Genomic DNA, 18,803 nt, shown 5'->3' with positions numbered 1-18,803 from the left:
TCCCTGAAAAGTGACAAAGCTGTCCATAGGAGTTTATTGGCCTAGTCAAGGCTCAAGCTACACCTGACTAATGTAGCTTCCAGATAGCCTCTGCATATTTTAACATGGTTTCCTGGTTGCCTAAAGACAGACAAAGGTCCATCCACTTGGAGTCTGGGCTCTTCAGAATTGTCCAATTTCTAAAGATTCTGGAAATTGCCCTGCCTCTGCAGACCAGACAAGACTATGTCTACCCTTGCTAAGTGCTGGAATAGCCTTGTTGAATGTCCTTTCTATGCTATGACTAAGTAAACCTCATTTTGTTAGCTATCAGATTACCTACCAGTAGGTACCTCATTTCATTTCAACATTGAATATGAACTATTAGGGACAGGCCTCATTCAAGCTTGCCTTTAACAAATAACAAATTTTCCTTTTAAAAATTTTTTTATTTAAATTTTCATTAAGCACTGGTTTTAAAAATCCTTCCTTGATAAAAAAAAAAAAAGATTTAAAAGGCCTGGCCCATTTTTTTTTAAATCCTTACTTTAGTAAAAAAAATCCTTGATTCCACTTTAAAAATAGTTGAAGTAAACTGAATTATAGCATCTATAAATTTTTATATTAAATAAATTATATATATAATTATATATATATATAAATATATATAATTTATAAATTTATATATAATAAAATATATATAATTTTATATACATATTAAAAATTTTTTAATTTTTATCCTTCCTTGATAAAAAAAATTATTTGAAGAGCCTGGCTCATTATTCTCTAAATCCTTACTTTAATAAAACAAATCCTTGATTCCACTTTAAAAATAGTTGAAGTAGACTGAATTATAGTAAATATTCTAATTTGTCTTCCTTCTGTGCTTCAGGAAAGAAATTCATTCATAGGAAATTTGGAAGCACACATCCTCTAGGGAAAAAAAGGTACAAAAAGGAGCATAGTTGTAAAGGGCATAGTTTTCTTTCATGTGGGCTCATACTGCTTCTTTCCAAGAACACTGCCTGCTTGTTTGTGTTGACAACCGTTTTGATCTCAGTGGTTTCTAACAGGATTTAAGTACAGTATTTTTTAATAAAAGAACCAAAGACTGCCCACAAGTTGGCAGTCATCTTCTGAAAAATGCTCAAAAGTGACCTTCATCTATTTTACATCTTTGATGCCCTATTTATAAAAGGTTTCTAAAAACATCTGCATTCATTGGATCATGGATTTTGAGCTACAAGAATTGTTGCAGGCCATGTTACCCCCTTATATTACAGATGAGACAATAAGACCTAGGGAGATTAAGTGAAGAAGCAACTGAAGGGGACCTATGAGGTTTAAACCTCATTATTACACTTTTAGTGAGGATACATACTAGACTCTTTAGTCCCTGCTTATCTCATCACTAAAAATTAGAGAAGATATCATAGCTCCCCTCTGTATTTCAAATTCTGAGGTCAGATCTCAATCAAGGGCTACCTGTCTTCTTATCAAACAGAAAACTATCACTACAACCCAGTTATGTGACTTTAGGGAGAAGTAAGGATTTTCTTGATATTACTGTTTTGGCCTATAAAACTTGGGGAAAGAGTGTGTGCTGGGGGTCAGAGCTAACTTTGCTCTATTTTCCAGATATGTAGGAGGTAATGGGATGTCATTTGATAATATGATATTGACAAGGATGGATAAGCAGGCAAGTTCCTAAGAGCATGAAACTCTGAGGAAATCAGTGACCTCCCCTTCACTGAAGGTCTTTCAGTGTAGACTGAGTATTTATTATATGTGGTGCAGTGAGGTTTCTTTTGCTGGTATGGTTGGACTATGTCCACTAAGATCCCTTCCAACAACTCTGAAATTTTGTGTTTTTCTTATCCTGTGAAACCCAACAAGTGAGGTGCCAAGCAAAATGCTGTCATTCAGGAAACTGAGGGATAAGAAAGGAAAATTAATCACTGGAGAAATGGGTTACATGAAGAAATGCAATCACTGAGGAATAGGAGAAAGGCAAATTGGGGCAGTAGAAAGGTCAGTGAATTTGATGTTAGAGTACCTGAGTCAAAATCCTGCCTTTGGCGTTTACTTGGTCATTTCAATCTGGATATACAGTACACATCACAAACTCAATAGAACCAAAAGGAAACCTAATCTTCTCTTCAAAACCTTTTTTATAATCACCATTCTATTTCTGTTGAGGTCACTACTCTCCTTACTTTCAAAATTTGTAATTTCATTGTCTTCCTCAACCTTTCACTTGTCCTACCTATCCAACCAGTTGTCAAATCTGGTCCTTCCTATCTGTATATCTCGAACAAATGTCCTATTAAATTTCCCTAATTAACTCACTCCATAGGAACACTATTAAATCTTTTAATTCCTTCTCAAAGTTCCCCAGGCTTCCCTTCCTTACTTCTCAGCTGAGAACTTTGGATCATATTTTATTGAAAAAGAAAATTGAGGCCATTTGAGAAGAGCTCCCTCTTCTCCCCTCCGTCTTCTCTCATATTACCCAGAAGCCTTCTGCCATCATCTCCTCCTTCACCTGTCTCACATGAAGAGGTGGGTCACTTCTTAACCAAGGCAAACCCCTCTACATGCTCAAGTGATCACATGATTACTGTATCTTCCCCAGCAGGTTTCCTCCTCCATCCTTTCTGCCTTATTTTCATTATCTTCTTGTCTATTGGTTACTTCTTCACTAGCTACAAACATGTCTCGATCTCACTTGAACTGTCCATCTCTACTGTCTATCATCCTGCATATCTCTGCTCCCTTTTGTGTTAAACTCCTAGAGGAAGCTCTCTATAATGGATTCCTCTTCTACCTTTCCTCTCACTCTCTTTTTAAACTGTACAGTTAATATTTGTTTTCTACTTCATTGTTCAACTGAAACCGCTCTCTCCAAGGTTACCAATAACTTCTTAATTACCAAATCAAATGGTGTTTTTTCACTCATTACACTTCTTGACCTCTCTGCAGCCTTTAATGCTATCAGTCACTCTCTTCTTGAAATTCTCTTCTCTCAAGATTTCTATAACCTTGTTTTATGCTTGTTCTCCTTCTTGTCTGACTGCTCCTTCTCAGTCCCCTTTGCTGGGTCATGACCACTAAAAGTGAGTGATTCCCTAAGCTCTGTACTCTATACTATTTTACTTGGTGATCTTATCAGGTCCCATAGTTTCAATTTTCATCTCTATGATGATTATTCTCAATTTTGGTAAATTGAATGAGTTATTCAGCTCTAACTTTTCTGCTGAACTCCAGCCTCACATATCTAATTACCTATCGGACATCTCAAACTGGATGTCCCATAGACATCTTAAACTCAACATAGCCAAAACTGTATTATCTTCCATGCTCCAAACTTTCCTCTTTTCCAGACTGCCTTATTACTGTTGAGGACACTACCATCCTTCTTATCACCTAGGCTCACAATCTGGTGTTATACTCAATTCCTCACTCACTCTCCATATACAATTGGTTGCCAAATTATGTTGATTTTACTTTCATAACATTTTTCATTATGCCCCCTTCTGTCCTCCAACATTACCCTGATAAAGACCCTCATTACCTCACTCCTTGGTCTGTCACAAGCCTCTTTCTATTCCATTCTGTTTTCCACATAACTATCAAACTGATCTCCTTAAAGCAAGTTCTGACCATGTCACTCTCCCCACCCTCATTCAATAAACTCCAGGGGCTCCCTATCACTTCCAGGATTAACTATAAAATTTTCTGACTTTTTAAACCCTTTACCAACTAGTTTCTTCTTATTTTCCAGCTTTATTACACTTTACTCCACCATGTACTCTGTAATCCAGAGACACTGTCTTCCTTGCTTTTCCTTGAACAGGGCATTTCACCTCTGGACTTCAGACTTTTTCATTGATTTTTCCCCTACCTAGACTATTCTCCTTTCTCACCTCTCCCCCCCCCCCCCAGTTCCTCTCACTTCCCAGCTAAAATCCCAACTTCTATAGAAGCTTTTTTCTAATCTCCTTTAATGTCAATGACTTTCCTCTGTTGACTATTTACATCTTATCCTGCATATAGCTTGCTTGTACATAATCATTTTCATATTGTCTCACCTATTAGACAGAGCTCCTTGATGGCAGAGATTGTCTTTGGTCTTTCTTTATATCCCCATTGCTTATAGCACAGTGGTCAGTACACAGTAGGCATTTGTTCTCACAGCCACAACCTTAGTTTGGGCCCTCATCACCAATATTATTATAATAGCCTCCTAATTGGTCTACTTGCCTCAATTCTCTCGTCAATCTAATTCATCTTCCCCACAGCTGCTAAAGTGATTTTCCCAAAGCTCAGTTCTGGCCATATCACTTCCTACTCAGAAAACCCCAGGGACTCCCCCACTACTTCTATGATTCGATATAAACTCTTCTGTCTGGCATTTAAATCTCTTCACAATGTGGCTCACTCGTCTTCTTGATGTTAGCCTTCACTCCATCTCCCATTCCCATGACTTTCCATTGGTTATTCCACATTCCTGGAATGTACTTCCTCCTCCCTTCTCCTCTTAGAATCCCTGACTTCCTTCATGATTCAAGTCAAGCACCACATACCTATATATGTTCATCTAATTCTGAAATCTAATAATTGGTGTACAATATAAGAAGATAGAAATAAAAAGAGAATGTTTCTTCTTATGGATGAAGTCAGGCTCCATTCAATCCCACTGACTCAAAAAAGTAAAATCATGCCATATGTCAGGATAGGAGAAAAGAATTTTCAAAAATGGAAAAAAAAATTTGAAAAAAATAATGAACTCATATATGTATATACAACTATATATATATATATATATATATGTAAAAATCATGATTCCTAAGTATTTTGCTAAAAGTTTCCAGTCTTTACATTACAATCACATCTGGAGATTCATCTTTAACAAATGTGTCAGAAAGGATTCATAAAATCAACAATCTTTGTGGCTGAATAACTCATCTTTGGCACTGAAATAAAAGTAAATTAAAGAAATAGCAATACTTACTCTTCCATACTTATCAGTTGATCAACCAATAAGTATTTATTGAGCACTTATTCTATTCAGAATCATATTAAACCCCAAACAAAAGGATAAACCCATCTACCCTCTAGAAACCTATAATCTAGTTAGAGAGTTAAAAGCACATTTAATGAAAGCTTTAGGCTACTATTTAAATAGTGTATAGAAGGAGGAGATGAATGTAAGCTGGGCTTCACCTGGACCTTGAAGGAAAATTCCTTAAATAAATGGAGAGTGTAATGGGACCTAAAAATAGGGGTTTTCAAACGTAGCTGTCTTCTGTTTTCTCAACTTCAAAAAAAGTAGCCTTAATGCTCTTAAGTTGTCTTTGCAATAACTACAACCCTCGCTGTGTGAGGGGTAGAGTTGACATAAGATCTTTCAAGACAGAAACACCTGTGGCTCTAGATCTCTTTAGGAATAACTTCAGAGAGGAAAAAGAGAAAGATCTTTGTAGACAAGTAGGGGAAGCTGACTCCTTAACATGCCTCTGATTTCCATTCTCCCTCTTTTGAAAGAGAAGACTCATTCTCACCCAAGGAGAAAATCCCCAAAGTCTCAGAGTTGCATTAACATTCTCTCTACCAATTAAGAGATTCTCTTTCAAAATATTCCAGGCTTAACTGTGTAGCAGTAACCATACTGGCATACCCAGGATGGCTGCTAGCACAGGTTCTTAGATCTGCTTTCCTAGGAAAGATAGATGTTTAAGGGGTCAATTATCTTTATCATTCACTAGTTCTGAGGAAAAGTCAGTACCCTGAATTTCGGAGTAAGTACAAACAGAAAATACAAGCAGAGAAATAAAGCCCAACAGACAGGGGGGGCTCTGACTGCCTGAATCAACTGTACACTTTGAGAGAGCCTTTAAATCTGAGCAGATGGGTTACTCTGAATATATAGCCACTCAGAATCTCTACCAGGGAATCACAAGATCCTTCTCATAAACAAGCCCCCAAAGCAAAATACCAACTCAGAGTAAATATACAAGACTATGTATACACTCCTCACAGCCAGAAGGCATCACAACCCTCCTGACTCAGTGCCTAATTAGAAATTAGCAAAAGGTGTGAAAGCCTTCCTACAAGCAAGCCTCCCCCAAACAAGTTTCCCTTAATGGGCTCCAAGTGAGTCCTGTTAATGGGCCTTATATCCCATTAACATTACAAACTGGAAACCTGAGTTTTAGTGGTTATATAGCTATCATCCATCCAAGCACAAAACAAATACTCAATGTTATTAATTTGTTGAATCCATAACTAGGGTGGGGTGATAGGATTTTGACACTGGGACCACAGGACATCAAGGGAAATCCCTTCTCCCCATGCTAGTCTTCTAATTTGCCATCCCTTTGTCTCTGAGCCCTCCTTTGTCTTAGTGTCACACACTGTAAATGCTCCTGTTCCTTTACTGACCTGCCCTAGTGCCTTAAAGTATGTAGGAGTGTAACAACAATGCTCCTTACAGTTGCTGTGGGGTTGCAAAACTAGTAACACCAGCACAAAGGAGGATTGCTAGCACAGGTTCTTTGATCTGCTTTTCTAAAGGAAAGCAACTCAAAAACAACAATCTTATTTTAATGAGACATGTATATTATTTACTTATTTGGGGGGCGGGAGAGAAAGTTGGCACCCTGAACTTCAGAGAAAATACAAACAGAAATTACAAGTAGAAATAATAGCATAAAGGCCAACAGACAGGGCTTCTCTGACCATATAATACATACATTACAAATCAATAGACAGATCCTGCTATCTAACCATTATATACATATATAGTTACCAGAGAGAGAAGCACCAACATCTGGGTTTTCAAAGCTGAAGGAGTTCCTTGACAGCTACCCAGTGTATCACCTGACCAAATCAAAGGAACTCTCTTCCAACAAGAGAGCCCCAAAGCAAAATGCTAACCTCAGAGTATGTATATATTTCTTTAGGGTCAGAGGGCATCACAACCTTCATGACCCATTGCTTAATTATAATGTAACAAAAGGTATAGGTCTTCCTAAAAACAAGCCTCCCCTAATCAGGCTTTACTTGTTGGGCTCCAAATGAGGCCTATTAATGGATGGGGAAGATCTTATATCCCATTAACATTACAGGAAAGGAGATCATCTGCACGAGATCAATGCAGTCTACCAAGAGAAGGGTCCTGAACTTGACTGTGGTGGATTATTGCCAATCCCCGCCCTTTTGCCCCTTTGCCCACTCCTACAGAACGTCACAGTTCTGACTGCTTGGTGTACTGTTGTGTGCACTTACCACCTATTACACAAAAAGTGCATTTCATCTGAAAGAACCTAAACAAACACTAGGGATATTTGTTAGAGCTTTTGGTCTGCTAAGAATGAGTGAACAAAGGCCAGGTTCATTGCAAGTATTCCCTCTGTCATTGTGTAAAACTTTAATCACATTCCACTGCAACTTTATTTATTTTTTTAAAGAGAGACTCGGGGAGGCTAGGTGATGTAGTGAATAGAGCACTGGCCCTGGAGTCAGGAGGACCTGAATTCAAATCCAGCCTCAGACACTTAACACACATACCAAAAAAACACCACCCACACACACAAAACTAGCAGTGTGACCTTGGACAAGTCACTTAACCACAATTGCCCCTCCCCCCCAAAAAAGCAAAAAAAAAAAGAGAAGAGACTCTAGCCCTTCAATTGTGTCAGTTGCTTGTCTTTGAACTTCCAGTTTTCTTACATATTTTTTAATTTGTTCATGTTGCATTCCAGCTGTACAATATGTGATTGAGTTGATGCTCCCTGTTTCCTTGGCAGTATTCCTCTTGCCTGTGTCCAACGTATTTTTGGCCTTCTTGGCCACAGGAAGACACAGGACTAATGTATTCAGAGAAAAGTTTACAGTGAGCCCTGGCTAGCTGTCTTGGGTCATAACTCAGATTTGTCAGAGGATTAGATCCAATGATACTTACTATGCTGTCCTAAATATTTAATTCAGAAGCCTGTCTGTTATTTGCAGTATCCTAGGACTATTGGACATTATCAACAAGAAGTAACATTTCCAGAGGAATTCTTTTCATTGAAACATGCCTAAACAGATCTGCTGCAGGCCTTCTGTCTTGGAAAAACGAAAGTAAAAAAACCAAAGTTTACAGTGGTATCTATTTGAGATAACCTAGATGGAAACTAACAATCATTTCACTAATGACAATATCAATGCTAAGCTGTTGTTTTGTTTTTAACTTAAAGTTTGCTTTAGTGCCTTATCTTGACCCCAGTTACATTCCTGTCATTGTTGTCAAGGAATATCAACAAACCAGCTTTTGCACAAGATAGAGAAAAAGCCATAAAAATGCCTTCAAAAAAGCACCTATAAAGTAAACCTGAAAAACACTTTGAGCCCGCAATAAAAGATATGACAGTATAAACATTATGGAGGCCTTATTGATCCTCAATACCTAAACATTACATTGCTTTTAATAATAAATGAGAAGGATATAAATATGCCAAATAGCAGTACATTACCCTAAATAACACCAGTAAATTGTGAGACTTGGTATAAAAGTGAAATATACTAATGGAACATTGTGTATATTGTTTGCACCATAATCCATCAAGAATGTAGAACCAAGGCTAAGTTGAAAGAGAGAAATTAATTAATTTTTAGGAAAATTATTTATCTCCATTTTTACCACACATTTTTACAACATTTCCCTTCAGGCATTTTGAGTACTGAACCTGATTCATTGTTTCAAGGCCTGAACCAAAGACGATGACTAGTCAGTGCAAGCTTACCTCTCCTCAGGCAATTTTTCTTCAGTGAGGACAAGACAATGCACTAGGCCTTACTAATGTCCTATATCTCAGGCTAACATGGTGAATTGAACATGCTAGGTCATCCTATAGGGAAGGGAATTAGCCATTGTTGAGCATGCGTGGTTTAATAATAGCACGGAACAATGTAGTTGAAAGAAAATCCAACCCTGGCATTGGACAATTCTGCCATAATCCCTACAAGGGAATAATCAACCAGCTCCTTCCAAATAACTGCTTAGTGCAGGATTCCCATCAGTGATTTCAAACTTGGTGCTCTTCCCCAAGGCTCCTACCCCTCTACACTTTATAGCAGTTGATAACTGTGTGGTAGTCGATGAATTTAAATTCTAGGCAAAATTTCAGGATTATCTCCCCATTCCTTTTGTTAATTTAAGTTAAGCTGATCTTCAGCAGAGACAGTCCACTCCTTTCATGAGTGCAGCATTTTCCCTCCTCCATCTCCAAAAATAGACTAATTTCTCCATGTAGACAACAGCCTGATATTGTTTTGTGTTATTTTTGTTTCTTGGTTTTGTGATCTGACCCTTTCCCTAGACTGAAAATTAATCTTGGGTCCCCTCTCCTTGGAGAAGAACCAAAGCAGGCCTTTTCCCTATCTGTGCCAAAGGCAACAGCAAGTATAATAATTATTCAGGCTTGAAGACTATATGTCATTCACCAGTGAATTGATTTCCTATTTCTCATTCTTCTTATTTTCTCACACTCCTTTATTTCTGACTTTTTTTTTTCAGTTTTAATTCTCTATCTCTGCTGTCATTTTGTTTTGTTGGGTTCAACGTTCCTATTTCTCCAATTATGTAATTTTGTTGTTGTTGTTTAATCATCTGCAGTTGTGTCCAAGCCTTTGTGATGTCATTTGGGGTTTTCTTGGCAAAGATCCTGGAGTGGTTAGCCATTTCCTTCTCCAATGGATCCAGTGGATCCATTTTGTCAGGCAATCAAAGGTTAAGTGACTTGCTCAGGGTCATACATCTTGGCAGTATCTAATACTGAATTTGAACTCAGGTCTTCTTGATTCCAGACCCAGTGCTCTAGCCACTGAACCACCAGCTGCTTCTAATTATGGAACTAGGGGACTATAAAAGAACAATAACATCATTCACCATGCTCTCCAAGGAAAGGCACAACATATAGAAAAGTGTGAAATATATGATTACTGACCTTAAGGAATTTACAGGAGTTTACAGGGAAATGAGGCTATAATGTGTATCTGTATAACCATGAAAACAACTACAAAACATTAGCAATGGTAACATATCATAGTAAAAATTGCAGGATTTGGTTATAGGTTTAATTTCTAAAAATACTTATTCATCTATCTACCAATTCATTCATTGAATTAAGAAAGAATGCCAGGCTAACTATCAATAAGGACCCCTCTTGGAGGGACTGGCAAATTCAAAGGAGAAAAACAGTCTAAATCAGTGTGGGAAGGTCTCCTGGAGGGAGTGAGATTTAAGATAAACCTCAAGGGTGAAAGTGATCTGAACAGGAGATAGAAGGGTATTCCAGGTGAGCAAAGTATATAATTTGGGGGTAAAATTAAGAGATTTCCATGGCAAGATCAGAGCTGGGGGATGGTGGAAGATATAGTGGAATAAGAGCCAGATGAGGATCTTGAATGTCTAATAGAGAAACTTGGATTTTGTCATGTAATCAATGAAGAACTACTGAAGAAAAGTAACATGATGAACTCAGAATTGCAGAAATATTAATTTTGTAGTAGTATATAGGATGGATGGGAAGGGAGAGAGAAAGTGTTAAGTGTAATTTGGAGAGGACCTATTGAATATGGAAGTATTTTTTGCAACCTCAATGGGTATGAGGGTAATGTCTTGATTGGGAAACATTGAACAAAAGCAATAGATAAGCAGTATGTGTTACTGAGATCTGTGTGCTTACAGATAAGTAGTGCTGACTAATTGTCTAGAGAACCACTTTAGCCAAAGAAATTGGACCTTTGATCCATAATACAGGGATATGGGTCTGGAAATATGCTAAAAGAGACAAAGAATGCAAGAGAGAAAAAATATTGGATGACTTCTCAATTGCAGCAAGAAGAAAAAGGGACTTTAGAGCCTCTTAGTATAGATATCTCCAAAGTCAGATTCTTCTGTTAATGATGACCAGTGGGCAGATGTGAAAAAGCCATAGGACTGCTGGGTAGCAGATCATGAAAAGGTCATGAGAGGAGGGAAGATTAGCATTTGGATGTTTGTGGGGAGTACCTAATAATATATGACATTCTGACTGTAACCAAAGTTAAACTGAGCTTAGAGAACATGTTAACCCATTCTTTCAATGGTTCACATACCTAGTAATGATTATTGTTTAACCCAAGTGATTATATCATAAAGGATGCATTACTCTTGCTTGTTCAAAATAGGTTTCAATAAAAATATTTAAGATAGATATTATCACTATATCTGTGAGAAAAGCACAAGAAAATTCTACCCAGGGGAGTATAAAATAGAGAAATTGTAAAGGGCAGCTGAGAGCCAAGTTTGTAAGCTGAGTGAGCAGCTGTCTATCTGGTATGTTTTGAAAGGAGCAGAGAAGTTCCTCTGTCCCCCAAAATCTCCTCCATCTAGATGTCATTGTGACTGAAAGGCCTTCATTCATTCCCTTGGGAAATAACCATGCTGTGGCCAAGCATCCCACTCTAAGTTGTGTAGTGCTCTTTAAGGGCAGCTAGGTGGCACAGTGGATAGAGTGCCAGGCTGAACTCCAAAAGACTCATCTTCCTGAGTTAAAATCTGGCCTCAGACTTACTAGTTATGTGGTCCTGGCAAGTCACTTAACCCTGTTTATCTCAGTCCCTCCTCTGTAAAATGAGCTGGAGAAGGCAATGACAAACCACTCCAGTAGCTTTGTCAAGAAAACCCCCCAATGGGATCCTTAAGAGTCAGACACAACTGAAATGTGTCAAACAACAACAAAAGTGCTCCTTAAGGAACATCACAGATAGAAGTACAAATGTGCATAGTGGAGTAAGGCACGAGGAGGGAACAGCTGGAAAGAGGAGGAAAGAAGGCATGTCACAATTGCAAATCAGCTAATCTGGTTACTTTTTAACGGATAAAGAAAGGTTGGGAAGAGGATTAAGAAACCTGAAACCTGAAATTTAGAGAGAGGGGATGCTGTAAAGCAGAGGGAAAGACACAAGCAGAGGATCCTGTAATAAGCTTTGAAAATATGACCCATGGGGGTGACTAGGAAGCACAGTGAATGGAGCACCAGCCCTGGAGTCAGGAGGACCTGAGTTCAACACTTACTAGCCATGTGACCTGAAGCAATCACTTAACTCCAATTGCCCTCCACTCCCCCCCTCCAAAAAGCAAAAAAAAAAAAAAAAGTATGACCCATAGATAGTAGTGCTAGGCTATGTCTTCAGGCTACTGATATCTATGGCAGGCTACCCCCTGCATCTTGGGCCTTTGACTTTTGTCCTGACACAAACTTCAATGGGTCTGGAAAAGAGAATGAGACTGATGAGTCTGCACAGCTTTACCTAGCTTAAATCCAATTCGTGAGCGAGTCAAGACTCCACCCTTGTGAAATTACTGGTCCTCTTCGAAAATGAAGGACAAACAATAACAGCCCACTGCATCAAATAGCCAAATGTTGATAGTAGTAGGAAAATCAACCAAAACCAATCTGCAAAATTGCTAAGTCTTGTATTGATGCTGTTTGCTCAGATTAAGGAAAATTGAAATTGCTATTTCCATTGTATGGATTATGAATCTAACAGCGACTTGCTTTTTTAGGTTGGAATTGTCCAGTATAGTGAAAACGTGACCCATGAATTTAATCTCAACAAGTATACCTCAACTGAAGAAGTGCTTGTTGCAGCTAACCAGATAGAGCAGAGGCAAGGACGCCAAACAATGACGGCTCTGGGAATAGATACAGCAAGGTACGTATGGCCAAAATCATTCACCAAAGTAAAAGTCTATCCAAGGTGTATGATTTTGGGATTGCTCCCTTTTGTTTTTTAGTTCATAGTTAACTGGTTGTAATGTTATCTAAACTGATCAAATCATTTGAAAGAATCTGAAGTTATTAATTAAGATCATCACAGAATTATTCACAGAATTATATCACAGATTATTTAGAATGTTATTAACCTTCTAGTCCAACATCTCTCTCTCATTTTCATAGATGAGGAAACCAAAGGAAAGAACACTGCCCTGACAACCAGCAGATTTAATTAAAAGGGACTAATTTTTAATTATTCTGAATTTTTTTCAATGTTTAAAATTATTTAATGTTAAAGAAGCTTTGCTGAAAGATGCCTCTCTGTGATCAATTAAAATATCATCTTATTCTAATTTGTTCTCCTATCAAGATTTTTGAATATGTTGCTTTGCATGTAAAACATGAAAGGAAAAACATTATTCAAATAATAAAAATTTTTCTTTCATCATCTTCATTTTTTCCCTTTTCTCCAAAGAGATTATTTCAAAGACATAGAATATTTCATAGAATTTTAGAACTGGAGGGGATGGACCTTAGAGATCATGTGTTCTAATCTCCAAATTTCAAAGATGGAGAAAATTAGGACCAAAGAAGGGTAAGGGACTAATAGCTAGTGTCAGAAGTGGGACTGGAATCAGGGGCTGACAGTTGTCAGCCCTGCATTCTTTATAGCACACTATTCCCTTTTAAGCTACAAAACAGCTATCACTTTCACCATCTCAGTGATTTTCCTTCATTACATGAAAAATGATCACATCCCTGTCATTTATAATACGATTTTTTTTTCTGCCTCGTTTGGATCTTGTCTTCGAAGTTAGTACCCTTGACCATAACCCAAACTTGCAAGCTCGTCAAAAGGAAGGGAAAATAGAACCACAAAATATGAAATGCCATTAGGGATCTCTTCCTTAATCCTTTTCAGCCTGTTGCTGGTTTTGAAAGTACTGCTGTATTGCTTGTGTTTTCCTTGTATGTCCAAGCTCATTATGTTAGTCCTGTAAAAAAAATCTTCTACAGATCAGCCCTTCTGACCAAGAATACTTTTCAAGAGCCAAAAATGCAGGGGCGGCTAGGTGGTGCAGTGAATAGAGCACCATCCCTGAAGTCAGGAGGACCTGGGTTCGGATGTAGCCTCAGACATTTAACACAAAAAATAGCCGTGTGACCTTGGGCAAGTCACTTAACCCCAATTGCCCTCCAAAAAAAGGAAAAAAAAAAGAGTCAAAACTGTAAAACATCCCATGCAGTTGTTAGACCCATAAGCTTAAGGCTAGTGTGTGGTACCAGTTCCATAAGCCACAGAAAGAAAAGAATCATTTACAGATGGGGTCTGTCATTTTACATTCACCTGCCCACTGGAGCACCAGTTTGCGTGGTCAAGAAAGACTACGAGGAGAACATGTCCTTCTGTAGGTGTGTTTCTCACATGCTTTAAATAAGAGAAAGAGAACTGCACATTCGCCCTCCGTGAAATTGGTTTTGAAAGCTTTGGGCCTGGGGGATCCAGGCCTTTTCTGAGTGGTCACTTTGTGTTTCTCCAGCCCTGAAACACACCTAAGCAATGGGTCTGACTGCTGATATTAGCAATAGCTGTTGTTAAATATCTCTTCAGATAACAGCACCCAGATTCAATCTCTGTTTCCATATATCACAAAGGGGCTACAGAGGGATTCTCTGAGTGGATATAGGCCTTGACGTTCTGAAGAAACAGTTTTCTTTCCTTTTTTTTTAAACTCTTCACTGTTCTATTTTTTTCCCTCAGGAAAACTCTACACATAACTTTGATGAGCATGCTTTCTGTTTTGTATTCTCTACCTCATTTTTTCTGTACCTTAAATGAGATAATATTTGAAAAGTACATGTACTTAATAAATGTTTGTTTCTTTCCCCCCACCTGCCCAGTCCTTTTTCCCACCCTTCACCTGGTGCCACCACAGGGAGAGAACAATGAGATGGGAAGGGAATAAGCATTTATTAAATACCTATTATGTGCCGGGCACCAAACTCACTTTATTTTCTCAACAGTCCTGGGAAGTAGATATTATTATTCCCATTTTACAAATGAGGAAATTGAGGCAGCCAAAGGTGACTAGACCCCAGGTCATACAGTAGGGAGTCTCCAAGGCCAAATTTGAACTCGGGTCTTTCAGACTCTAGACCAAGAACTCTCTCTGCTATGCTTCCTAACTACTGAATCTCTAAAGGTGAAATTTCAGGCACAGTGGCATCTTGATGGAGAAGATATTCTGGGAAAAGGAAAGGCCTTTCCCCAAACCTCCAGAAAAACACCATACATCCATATAAGCCTGTACTATCTATTTACAAGGCTAACCCTGATTTCAGTGCTACTAGATTTAATGTAAGGAAATATGTCAGGCAAACTTTTCTGACACTATCCCTTTGCTTTTGTTAATTCAGTTCCAGTTCATTCTGACAGTGAGATAGAAAACACTGGCATTTTTCACTCATCAGGTAGCTAGGTAGGATGGTATAGTGGGTAGAGGGCTGACCTAGGAGGCAAACCTAGGTTCAGATCCTGACTCTGACACGTACCAGCTGAGTGGTCTTAGGTAAGCTCGTGGTGTCTGAGGGAACCCTATCATGGAAGGATATGATTTGAAGGCATTGAGATTATCTAACAATAACTGACATCAGATAGCACTTTGGATTTTGCGGAACCCTTCCAGTATATAATTTCATTTGCACATCACAAGCACTTTGTGAAATAGAAGCTTTAGGTATTATCTCATTTGCTCCAATTTATTGACTGGAGAAAATTAGTGATTTTAACTCAAGTTTCCATAGGTAGTGTCAGAGGTAAGAGCAGAACCCACACTTTTACTGACTCCTGTCCAATATTTAGTTCACTATAATGAAAATAACTAACATTTATACAGTGTTACAATATAGTGTTATATTGTTATAGTATATAGTTATAATATAGTGTTATAGTATACATTGTGTTAAGCACTTTACAATTATTATCTTATTTGATCCCCCCAACAACCCTGGGAGGTAAGTCCTGTTATTATCCTCATTTTCAGATGGGGAAACTGAGACAAACAGAGGTTAAGTGACTTGCCTGGGGTCACGAAAGCTAGCAAGTATTTGAAGTCAAATCTTCCTAACTCCAGGACTGGTTCCCTACCCACTGTGCCACTTAGCTGCCCCCACCCCCCATTTTCCCCTCAGTAGTAATATACTGGCACGCTGCAAAACTCTGGAGTGAGACAGGACCCAGATTAAAACATAATCTGGAAATGTTTAACAAAATCATTAAAAATACAATACAGCATAGATAATATTAATTTGTGGCTTACTAAATCAACACATACCCTGGCACATCTCAGTCTGACACATTTCTCAGGTTACAGAGAGTTAAATAATACAGGATACCAGTTTCTAGGCCTAAAAGGCATCTTGCTCTTTCTTTAAGACTTCTTGACTTTTAAGTATATGGAGAATAGAAATCATATAAATGTACCTTTGATAGAAATGGGAATAAGTCACATGGTCATCTTAGGTGCTATTTTGGAGGTGGGAGGGGTATAGAAAGGGAACGTCCTTGCCCCCAAGATATAAATGATTCATCTTTCCAGTTAAGGTCACACATGTCCCAGGGAGTCATTCATTCTGTGAATAGTCATACATCTGTATCCCAAAGTTTGAAAATATATGTATATGCAGATAGTTTAGTTGTATGTAAGATGCTCTCCACTCCCAGGTCTTCAGAGAAAAGGACAAGAGAAAGAAATGAAACAGGAATGAACACACCCATGCAAATAGACCCCCCACACACACACACACACATGCACATTGCAGGCATCCAATAAATCTTTGCTAAATTCAATAGAAATGGGGAAGCTAGGTGGTGGTGCAGTAAATAGAGCACCAGCCCTGAAGTCAAGAGGACCTGAGTTCAAATCCGGCCTCAGACACTTGACACATTAGCCATGTGACTTTGGGCAAGTCACAACCCCAAATGCCCTCCAAAAAAAATTCAATAGAAATTCCTTTCTCATGCTGTGAATATTTCTGCCCTGACTTCTTTTTCTTGTTGTCTCTTCACCCATCCCCCTCCAATAGTCTGTGTCCTAGATCACACTAAGCATCCATCTCAAGCCATTTTTAAAAATTATAAACTGGACACTCTCAGAAAATATTAATAAATTATCAAACCAAACTTGGAATATATATAAAATTCAATTTGTTTTCCTTTTTGTAATATCTGATTTATTTTCTTCCTTATCCAATGCTGACATTCAAGAGCTGGCTGTAGGGGAAGGCTGGAGGCTGTCTGGGGCCTGACAAATTCTATCCTCCCTTGTCTCTCCTCATCTCAGCTCTGCAGCAGAGGTCAAATTGGTGAGACTGTTCTGTGAACATCAGAATAGAGGGTGAAGGAAAGTGAGAAACAAAGTAGTTGCCTCTGCCAAAAAGAAAGAGGAAGAAGCCTTGCTGATATGGAAAAAAAAATACATTCCCAAGGGAAGGGGGAAGACTGTTTACAAAGCAAGGAGTGGGTGTGGAGAATTAATCTCCTCTAAATCCTATGGTGAACTTGGGACCCACCTTGCCTTTTGATATCTCCAGGAGTACAATGTCTCCTCTGGCTTTGGTATGTGAAAACATGTGGTGATTAAGCAAAATGGCAACCTTGCTACCATCTGGGATAAATCAGAAAATGCTACAAATAGTGGTCATCATGCTTCCCAGCGTGACTGGTGGGTGCTGCTGCTGCTTGTGGCTCCAGCGATACCTAGGAGCTACTTAGAGAAGTGTTTTGCTTTCACACATTGCCTTGTAGCTTTTGCATAATCTTGAAGACGGTATCTTATTAGTCTCTATTTTATATATTAATATGTTTCAGAAAAGAAGCTTTCACTAAAGCCAGGGGTGCCCGCAGTGGGGTTAAGAAAGTCATGGTGATCGTGACTGATGGAGAATCCCACGACAATCATCGGCTGAGTAAAGTCATCCAGGACTGTGAAGATGAAGACATCCAAAGATTCGCCATAGCTGTAAGTGAAATGTTAGTTCATAAGATAATAGGATAAAGAGATAGAAGGGAACTCAGAAGTCATCCATTCACTCTCTCATTTTATAGAGAAGAAACTGAGACCCAGTGAGGTTAAGTAACTTGCCAGGACCTCATAGGTAATAAATATCAGAGTTGGGATTTGAACTTGGGTCTTTTGACTCCGGACCTTGCATTCTTTCCTCTATACCACAATGTCTATCTTCCATATAGTTCCCAGGGGTAGCTTCTCCATCCTAAGTTTCAGGATAGGTCTTTCAGAGAGCGTTGTATCAGATTCAAGATCTTCTTTGAGACTGCACTGCTATACTATAGCCCACAAGCCCCCACTGATGTGTTTACCTTGGATAGTCAACCAGATGACACAGTTAGCTCAAAATAAAGGAATTTACTGAAATGACAGTAAGAAAAGCAGCAACAAAATATTTCATGAACCTGAGCTGGATTCCATTGATAGGATCATGTAATGAGGGCAAGATACAAATAGAACAAAAGAAAAACCTACAAAGCCTACTTAGCAATTAGAATAGAAACTAGCAAACAGAAATATCCAGTAATCCTTAATTGTCAATAATGAGATTCTTTCTATCACTATCTGCATTGCTTACAACTATACTAACAATTTTGATGTCAGGGGCAGTTGGTGGGAAATATCTCTGCCTTGCAATCAATCATGGTGAGGGGAGACCCCAGCATACTGATTCCCTCTCCTCCTCTCTCCCCATCCCTAGACCCTGAAACCTGAGGACCACTTCTAGAAAACTTTCCAATAGGGAAGAGGCACAAGTGGGGCAGGGCACTCACCCTGTATAAATTTTTATGCCTCTTAGATTTGGGCCAAAGCTCCAAATACCCCCATCCTATTTGAGATTTTGACAGTACTATGAGACTGGATAAGGTAATGAGCTCAATTATTTGGAGCTATGTAGGAACGGGCAGCTAGATGGCACAGTGGATAGAGCTCCTGCCCTGGAATC

General features: G+C 38.6%; 1 protein-coding gene across 2 annotated transcripts in view; it reads left to right on the top strand.

Annotated features, from left to right (window-relative positions):
• The window catches only part of ITGA1 (integrin subunit alpha 1), a 201,513-nt gene that overhangs the window by 89,151 nt on the left and 93,559 nt on the right, over positions 1-18,803 (top strand). For both annotated transcript variants that reach the window (XM_069095297.1, XM_069095296.1), the window contains exons 7-8: positions 12,578-12,726; positions 17,659-17,809. In XM_069095297.1, the coding sequence (XP_068951398.1) occupies positions 12,578-12,726; positions 17,659-17,809 (300 nt within the window). The remainder of the gene's footprint in view (positions 1-12,577; positions 12,727-17,658; positions 17,810-18,803) is intronic.

The sequence above is a fragment of the Petaurus breviceps genome, unplaced genomic scaffold, assembly GCF_028583685.1.
Source record: "Petaurus breviceps papuanus isolate PSGF00001 unplaced genomic scaffold, PetGlider_PUasm1.0 226, whole genome shotgun sequence".
Taxonomy (NCBI): Eukaryota; Metazoa; Chordata; class Mammalia; order Diprotodontia; family Petauridae; genus Petaurus; species Petaurus breviceps.
The sequence above is the reverse complement of the archived record's forward strand: the minus strand, read 5'-3'. Positions and strand labels throughout refer to the sequence as shown.